At 40.9% G+C, this 9,684-nt stretch overlaps 1 protein-coding gene across 1 annotated transcript; it reads right to left on the bottom strand.

Moving 5' to 3' along the window:
• Nucleotides 1–746: 746 nt before the first annotated feature.
• Nucleotides 747–4,516, bottom strand: LOC135512065 (inward rectifier potassium channel 2-like). Its single transcript, XM_064933689.1, has one exon. The coding sequence runs from the start codon at nucleotides 4,280–4,282 to the stop codon at nucleotides 3,005–3,007; it is 1,278 nt and encodes a 425-aa protein (XP_064789761.1). The 5' UTR covers nucleotides 4,283–4,516; the 3' UTR covers nucleotides 747–3,004.
• Nucleotides 4,517–9,684: the final 5,168 nt, after the last annotated feature.

The raw sequence follows: 9,684 nt of genomic DNA, 5'->3' as shown, positions 1-9,684 counted from the left end.
AAGTGCCGGGGAAAGTGTGTCGAAGCAAGAGAAACTGAAATAGATGGATATATTGTAGATGGAGTGTGTCAGAGTGAGAGAAATAGAAAGGGGTGCTGCTAATCCCTATTGGTTTAATAATAATCCCTAATGCGTTCTAGGAAGTCGACAAGACGTAGGACAGGGGTGCTGCTTACTATCACAAGCTAAACCACTACTGTAGAAGGTAAGACTTCTGACGCACATGTACAGGGTCCCTTCAAAACATACTCTACCAGAGCTGATCCACTGGCCCTTGGCCAATTCTGTATTTTTCCATATTGCATCCCAAATGGCACCCTACTCCCTATATAGTGTACTGCATTTGACCATGGAGCTGAGCTCTGGTCAAAAGTAGTGCATTATGTAGGGAATAGGGTGCCATTTGGCAAAGACATATCTGTCTTGAGAATTGTTCATATTCTCAAAGAGGGACACTGAGATGTTCTCATAAATATATCACAAACTTTGTCTGGTTTATTCAATGGCTTGTTGCCTTAGTACTAGATACAAGATAAGGGGGGAGTTTCACAACATCCTACAGTAATCCCAGAAGCCTGATGATAGATATTTAACATATTATTTCCCTGATGGAAGATAATACTTGTGTTTTTACGTGACCTCAATAACAGATTTTTAGGTAACTTTAAATCATTGGTGGTTTACTGTGTTACTGTATGTCAATATCTTAAATTATTATAATCATTATTACAATGAACACAACATCATTTGATCATTCATTGAGGTTTTATTGAAAAAAGTAACAATATAATAGCATGTACAATAACAATAATAACATTATTAATAATATAAAATCTTTACATTCCATTGTTTTGCAGTAAAACTGGAAGACTCTGATACAAAATTACTGCAACAGGGAGGGAGGGGGTCTATGTACAAGAAAAGGAACATTTTAGCCGAATGGCCTTCAGTCAAAGAAATAGGAGATAGATTTGCCATAATGCAAACTCTATAGGCTTTCAATATATCTTATTAATATGCCTAGGTTACAGTACTGTTGGCTTAGTTTAAACCATGTTTTCCAATCCAAGATTCCCAAGTAAAACAATAAACAACTTAAAATGAAAAATAAAATAACATTTGATATCAAGGCATGGTAATCCTTAGGCATACTCTGTATATAAGTACACGTTCATGAACAGCAAAGACATTGATAGGGTATGATAGAGGGGTATATGCATTGTATTTTATACTCTCCTTATTTAAAGAGAATTTAGGAGAAGATATTCTCTTTTTGTGATGGCAGAATTGTGGACGACCTAAAAGTACTAAGACGAAACTGATGTTTTGTTGTTTTGCTTAAACATTTTTTCCTGAAAAATAACTATTGTAACACTGTACTTGAGTTATTTTCTGAGCATGTGCTAACACCTAAGAAAAACTGTTAAAACATGTTGCTGATCTAGTCTAGTCTGGCTTAGATCTTTGGCTTTGAATATGAAAATGACGGTAACACTTTACTGAAAGCCTCTCATCATAACTTTGCGTATCATGACTGTATCACAGTGAGATTGATTAAGTCTTATGCTGAATGAGTTCCAATTAAGTGCTGTGAACACATCTAAAAGGAGTGTTGGAAAATAAATATTTCCTCTACATTTTTTTTTACTTTTGAAAAATGCTCTACTTCTACCATTAACAAATGGATGAGACACTCAACAATTATTATGATAATAATAATACTCTTTGGCTTCTTCTGTTATCAAACCCTACAAAATGCAACAACATAGCAGCACTTTTTGAGAACATTTGTATGCTCATTTTCACCCCCCCCCCCCTTGTCTTGTAGGCATTAATTCAGTTATGCTAAATTTCAATACTAATACCACCCTGCTCATTTCCTTCACACAAAACAGAAAACAGGCATGTTTCTATTGAATTGACCAGCATTAAACGGCCCTTACATGTACAGTATGTTATGTTGTATGTCTGTTATGAGACCAGCTCAAATAACAAAAGTCCATACAGGTTCAAATATCTGCTTTGGATAAGTACTGTATTGAAGTAGTAGTTCATATAAAAAAGGTATCAAATTGATAATTTAGTTGTTGTTTTTTTGAAAGGATTTGTTCCGCTACTTTACAACAGCTGCATAGTATTTTCTCCAATAGGTTAAAGCTACATTGAGCTACATTTCCTTTGGTGCAATTCACTAAAGCATTCAAAGATCGCCCAGTTCACTGCAACATGAGGCTCTAGTCAAAGCCAAAATCAGTTGTGCATTCACTGGAAAATTGGTAATAAATTCCAATCTCATTATAAAGAAAAAGGGCTGAATTACAGCTTAATTGTTTGGATAAACATTAAATAACTTTATAGTACTTTGGAGATGGTTGCCCATGATCAATTAAAAAGTGCAAATTAGCTAAATAAAATCATATTTGGTTTTCACTCTGAAAGAGCAGAACTTTCAAAATGTCTGTCTTATTCTATGGGTGGACATCTTTGTTTTTCCCCAGTTCCTCTGAAACGAGAAAGTAGAGAATTTGCATATAGCAGCATTTTTCTTTTCAACTTAAGGGCAGTGAATAGAAATCAAAACTATAGTTCTTAAAAGCACCTTGTTCATTATTTGCTGGACAGATACACAGAGACATGTCTGCTAATTTCAAGTCATTATATCTAACATCCCTTCCAATGTTATATAGATGCATGTTCCTGTCTATCCATAGATGCTAAAGAGATGTATACTTTTCATTTTCTTGTGGGAACCATTTTTCAAGAACATTTTCCTTCATCTATGCACATTTCATAGTGCTATTTTTGTTGTAATATGCAATTACATTGTTTTAAGAAACTATTACATACAAGTCCCCGGCTACCCCGTACCCACAGCAGTACCTTCGGCATGAATCTGTCCTTTACACAAGGCCCAGCTCAGCTCAATGTGCCTTTTGGAACAACAAGACGTGATTCTAGAATCAGAAACTTCTTCTCTGTGAGGTGGTTTGAAGTCTCTGCACAGTTATATTTCAGATTCTCGCCTCAGGGGCCTGGGCTCTAGTGGCACAGTGGCCTGGTGACGTGCAGAGTCTGAGATATTGTCTGTGTGAGTTACGTCTGGGCCCACGCTACCCCCGTTCCCCTCATCCGTCTCCTCTTTGCTAGTCAGCGCCACCTCGTTCTCGTAACAGAAGGAGTTGGAGCTGGACAGGATGTATTTTTTCTCTGCTAGGTCTCTGGCACTGCACAGCGGAGTGCTGGGCACCTCGTAAGTCTTATGAAAGCGAGAGTAGTCCACCTTGTAGTAGCTCTTCTCCTCGAAGAGCACCGGGTCAAAGCGGTGGCCCCAGAGGATCTCGCTGGCCAGGTAGGAGCTGCGGCACTGGGTGGTCATGGCCGTGGCCTCCACCATCCCCTCCAGGATCACCACGATCTCAAACTCGGACGTCTCCAGCTGTTGCTTGCTCATGTCATAGAATGGGCTGTCCTCGCTGATTTCGTGGACGATGGTGATGGGGGACACCAGGAAGATACGGTCGACTCCACTGTCGAAGCCCACGTCGATGTCCACTTGGTCCAGAGGGATGAACTCCCCCTCTGCAGTGGTGCGCGACTTGAGGAGCTGTGCCCGAACGTGGGCCTCCACCAGGTGGCTTTTCCTCAGGTTCCCCACGCGCCACATTAGACACAGCTTGTTGTCCCTCATGGCCACTGTAGCGTTGTGGCTGAACACCAGCGTCTCGTTCCTCTTCTTGGGCTTGGCCATCTTGGCCATGACGGCGCCGATGATGAAGGCATCAATGATGCAGCCCACAATGCTCTGGAAGACCACCATGAAGACCGCCACAGGACATTCGTCGGTTACATAGCGGTAGCCATAGCCGATGGTGGTCTGGGTCTCGATGGAGAAGAGGAAGGCTGCGGTAAAACTACTAACGTTGGAGACGCACTTCTGGGCGTCGTTCTCCAGGTCCCCATGGAAGATGGCGACCAGCCAGAAGACACAGCCGAAGAACAGCCACGACAGGAGGAACGCCAGGCAGAAGATGACGAACATCCACCGCCAGCGGATGTCCACACAGGTCGTAAAGATGTCGGCGAGATAACGCTGGCCCTTCTCAGAGACATTGATGAACTGCACGTTGCAGTGACCGTCCTTCTTGACAAAGCGGCTCTGGGGCTGGTGCCTCGTGTGCACCTTGCCCTTGCCGTACCCGTTGGGCACTGCCACAGTGGCCAACTTCATGCCGTGCTCCTCGGTTGACACTATGCTGTAGCGGTTGGCTCGCACACTTCCCATCACCTCGTTCTGGTGGGAGGGCTGTGGCGCTGCTTCTGCTTTGGAAAACAGTCTGAGTTTTTGGAAAAACCGTTGGAGAAACAGTTTTGAAACGCTAAGGGGGACCAACTCAAGCAGGAAATGGGGTGGTGAAGTGAGGCGGACAGGGGGACGGAGGGAGGAGGAGACAAAGCCTCTCTCTCTCTCGGTCCTTGACGGCCTCTGGTATCCACAGGGCTGAGGATGATGAGTTGATCAGCGCTCTCTCATCGGGCAACCCGATTGCTGTGTGGACCCCAGCAATGACGTATGCTGAGGGAAAAAGAGATAGAGAGAGAAAGGTGTTAGACTTACTGACGGTGTCAAAGAATGGATAAAGAGGTAAAAATCTGTTAGTAATGATACGAGTCATGATAAAAGCAATATGAACTCAATGTCCTTATTTAATGGTAACAGCTTCCAATCTGTACTCTGTACATGAAATAGTCACCAACTGTCATGGATTATTATATCATTATCCATTCGATTACCATGTAGTGTGTGCAGCCTGAGAATACCATCAAATACTGTATACCCAAGAGCAAGAACAAGTACGTCTCCTCAAGACAACAATATTTCATTCAGTTATGACAAAATAACAACCGTATTCAACCCCGATCCTGGCTTTTCCACTCTCCACTGAGAGAGGTCACAGAGTAATAGGAGTAAGGTCCCACTGATGGTCATTCACAAGCATACTTGTTTTTGTTGGATTGTGGGTTACGGTGTTTCTACGGGATCCCATGGATGGGATTCTTTGGACTTTTTTCAAGTTCTTGACCTACCATTACTGTTAACTGATGACCATCGTCAGATGCACATGTACCTTCAAAATGTTATATTTACCAGCACATTTGTTGCAACATGGAAAAGGAAATAACAGTCTTGTTAAAGCAGAAAATGAATGATTGGTTTAATATTGCTTAACAAGCAGGCCCGTCACTTCCACTCTGTGAAGTAGGGTTGTCAGTAGGCCCGTCACCTGTCAAGTAGGCCCGTCACTTCCACTCTGTGAAGTAGGGTTGTCACGACAGTAGGGTTGTCTCAATACCAGCATCGCGATACTACGAAACCTAATTTTCCATGGATAAAACTCTTTAGTCCTTTAAGAAACCTACTGTAGGTAACATATTATGTGCTATCGCTTGGAAAATAAACATGTGATTCTGTTTGGCAACATAAGGCTGCTCGTTTCCATCATTAGAACATTTTCCTTGGGAAATGTTGTCCGCTTCATGTTTTGTTTCCTTGCCACGAAACCTCTGAGTATCGCAACTCTTTTACTGTGACAACCCTACCGTGATGACTGCCACACCAGCCTGTTTGTCACGTTGCACGGTGCATGCACCACTCTTCCTGACTCATAATTAACTGTGTGGATTGAACTTGATCATAATAAACTAATTTTACAGGACAAAATGGCCGGCAACATTTTTTTATTGTTTGGCCGTTCTGGCTATCATAATTTACACAGGCTTTCTAGGGCAGACCAGGGCTTTTGGCACCGTGTAGTGGTGCTTGGTGTTTTCAGGTAGTAATGATGCGTTTTTAAATGGGGAGTCAGTGGTACAGAAATAACAGTTATTCCATTTGCTGTGTGACTTGACTACACAAATGTTTGTGGAAACTTTCCCGATTAGTGGGGAAATGTGAACATGAAAGTGTACACAGTATCCCTTTTTCTCTGGCTCATGTGTGCATTTGAGGGCATCAGCGTAACTTGTTGACACAGAGTCCTCTGGGACTTCATCTTCTCTCAGCAGCAAAATGGCTGTCCTGTGAGGGCTCTAACTCTGGCACTACTATAACACCACTCATTAAAAGAGAGCCCTTCTTGCCTGTGTCTGCTCTGTTATACATGTCCTTGCCATGGTTGCAACGGACATTGTGAAAGCTTTTGTTTTGTTTGGTTGGGTTTTTTCCATTTACAAGAAATGTATTGAATTTAGTAAAGACTTTTGGGAGATTTGATGATATGAGAGTCAATGATGAAAAGGGACATGTGTGAGTCAGGAAAAAATATATTTTCTTTGTGTTCCCTTGTTTGCAATACTTAAATCCCCAAATATAATTACTTTTACTCAGAGTAAACACATCAGAGATGTTTAGCTATGATTAGACTGAAGTCTCTCTTTAGTTAATTTACAAACGTTTCTGTAGTGTGTAGACTGACTTCTGATATTTATTTTCATGTTTCTAAGTAAAGTTTAAAGATGGAATCCTCACTAGGGGAAACAGTACCACTGTCCGCCCCATGGATGTTATTGTTTTTGTTGACGAAACAGAGGTGGGGAGCGTTGTGAATCAAGACAAAAAAATGGCAATACATATGCTTATCCAGCAGCATACCACCCTGCATACCACTGCTGGCTTGCTTCTGAAGCTAAGCAGGGCTGGTACTGGTCAGTCCCTGGATGGGAGACCAGATGCTGTTGGAGGGCCAGTAGGAGGCACACTTACCTCTGGTCTAAAAACAATATCCCAATATTCCAGGGCAGTGATTGGGGACACTGCCCTGTGTAGGGTGCTGTCTTTCGGATGGGATGTTAAACGGGTGTCCTGACTCTCTGAGGTCATTAAAGATCCCATGACACTTATCGCAAGGGTAGGGGTGTTAACCCTGGTGTCCTGGCTAAATTCCCAATGTGGCCCTCAAAACATCATGGTCATCTAATAATCCCCAGTTTACAATTGGCTCATTTGTCCCTCTCCCCTGTAACTATTCCCCAGGTTGTTGCTGCAAATGAGAGTGTGTTCTCAGTCAACTTACCTGGTAGAATAACAAATAAAATGCTACTGTTCTGTAACACTTGCAATGACTGTTTGAGGGGGAAAAAATATTGTTCACTGTTTGCAGTAACCTCTTTGTTGTTGTAATATCACAAAAGGACGTGGACGTTTCACTATTAAGGATTCGATCTTTAAAGTGTGATATCTGCAGTATCAGCTCCTAGAATTAGTCCTAAAATATCTTATTAAATTGGATCTCAAATAGCATGTTGGTGATGAGTGGAGTTAAGAGCACCTCATTCATCAAACTTGGGCATTATTTGGGGAAGTTTGCATTGTTGGCAGGAATCAGTAATATGACATGCAAAGTCAGTCAGCATTACAACCTCTCCTCAATGAATATTAATTAGGATGATTGTCTCGTTTACACAGTACTTGATTAATAGGAAGTTTACTGTTGAAATTGAATAGATAAGGCTGTTTTGTTTCCTTTGTTTATTTAGATTATGTGGTTTGACAGGATCCTTAATTTTGTGTTGCTTTTAGGAAGATCAATATATACTAAACAGCGATATTCCTATCTGTTTCTATGGGACCATGGTCACAGAATGGAAAAGTATAACTGTCTATTATTCTATTATTACAGACCCTTTTTGATCAGTGGGATAATTATGCTCTGTGGAAAACTAAAACACAGTACTCATGGACTGGCCTAATCTGAGAGATTTATAATAGTGCCAACATTCACTGGAAACAATGTCATGGTTGAAGTTTTTCTGCAGAAACAGAATTACCAGAATTTACGGTAACCCTGACCTACTGCCAGCGCACAGTTGTTCACGAGTGCCTAAGGGATGGTCTTGCAATTGTTACAGTGCTACTATACCTCTGCAGCCACACACAAATATATATATATATATTAAAATGTTTAATTTACGACTACCATTTTAACATACAATAAAATATGTATCTACAGCCAGGCTCCAAGCGGCACTCAAAATAAGGTAAATGCCATCTACAAATACGAACAGGTGCGGCCTAAAAAAATGGGAACCAACTGCGTCTTTCAAACATTCAATTCAGACAAGTTAGAACTGTAGGCCTACAAGCATATGTTTACATTGATAATGTAGGGCCTATGACTTACAATGATTGCATGGCAAATGTAAAATGTTTGTATTGCATATATTTGCAAGAAGTGTAGCCTATTGCATCATACATGCATGAATCAGCCCACGCATAAACATGACATATTTATCGCACTTAAACGTATTATGCTGGGTTTAAATAGTTTGATCAAATGATTTAAATCCATAAACAATGATGAATAGCAGTTATATTCTCTGCAAGCTATCAGCCACAGTGGATATGACTTTGTCGTGTAAATCGCCCGTATCCCTACTCCCCTGCGCCGCGCATCCATTCAAGTGCCACTGTTCCACGCTTTTCAAATAGGCCGAGAGACCAAATAAAATAAAACTGAGTCTATTGAGTTGGCTAATAGTTATGTAATAGACTCCAGTATTCTTCCATGGCATGCATTCAGCATCATCAACTTCCCCAAAAGTTTGACACGAATTGCTAGAAAGAGGTTTTAAACCTACCAGTTGCTCATTTGTAGACCGGATCAACGGACAGTTTAAATTATATTCCAGAAGTTATGTTATCTGGTATCCACACTTTTCAAACCGTTTGTTTCTGTTTTTAAGTAGTTGTCTTGTTATGATGACCGCGATAACCGACAGTTCCTCATGTCACTAAAATGACTGGTCTTGACAATGTGGTTCGCAAATAGTTCGCCAGAGCAATTTAAATAGCGTATACCGGCATGCTCCGCCTTCTGGTCCATACCCAGCCAATAATATTACAGAGACGAAAACGCGCTAATATAGTCTGTTGATACACTGACACTGCTGTTTGAAATTTGTGAGAAATTCCATAGACTATAGAATGAAAGCGGTGTTTGGGGAGACATGTCAGGGGTTTGGATAAGGACGGCCGTGCTTAACACCAACTTGGTAGTTTAGTGGTGTTAATTAATATTGATTATCGATCATTCGTTTTAGAGTTGCCGGGGATGGTGGGTTCATTTTAAGCAGAACACAGGAACATAATCTCACCCAAAGGGTATATTTTTATACTCTAAACCCCTCCGCCGGGACAAGTTATAAAACTATCCTAAATGTTCTACAATGTTCAGGCAATAATGTTAGGCTACTGTCAAAGAATAAAGAGTTGTTAGAAATTAAAAGAATGAATCAAACTTGTTATGCACGGTTGGCTTCAAAAGTGCCCATTACCTATACGCAAGTTGAAACAGTTTATCTATTTGCCTGCTGCTTCCTTCACATTATCCCATCTGAAGATATTCCCATAAATCTGACCCTCTCAATAAAATACACTTAAATATGCATTATTCTTGATCTGTTTATCTAGGACATTTCCATGGTATCTAGAGCCTATGGTAAAATGCAAATGTATTTAGTAGGAAAAAGTTGTTCTAACTTCCAATGTTATATTTTGGTTATCTTCCTCCACTATAAAAGTTCTGAGGATGGTTATGCCTCAAAAGTTTAATTTTAGGTCAAGATCTGTCTGTCTTGCTACACAGCTGTTTCAGTTAGATGCCATAAGAGCAGGATGATTACTAATGA

This window comes from Oncorhynchus masou, chromosome 24 (genome assembly GCF_036934945.1).
Source record: "Oncorhynchus masou masou isolate Uvic2021 chromosome 24, UVic_Omas_1.1, whole genome shotgun sequence".
Taxonomy (NCBI): Eukaryota; Metazoa; Chordata; class Actinopteri; order Salmoniformes; family Salmonidae; genus Oncorhynchus; species Oncorhynchus masou.
The sequence above is the reverse complement of the archived record's forward strand: the minus strand, read 5'-3'. Positions and strand labels throughout refer to the sequence as shown.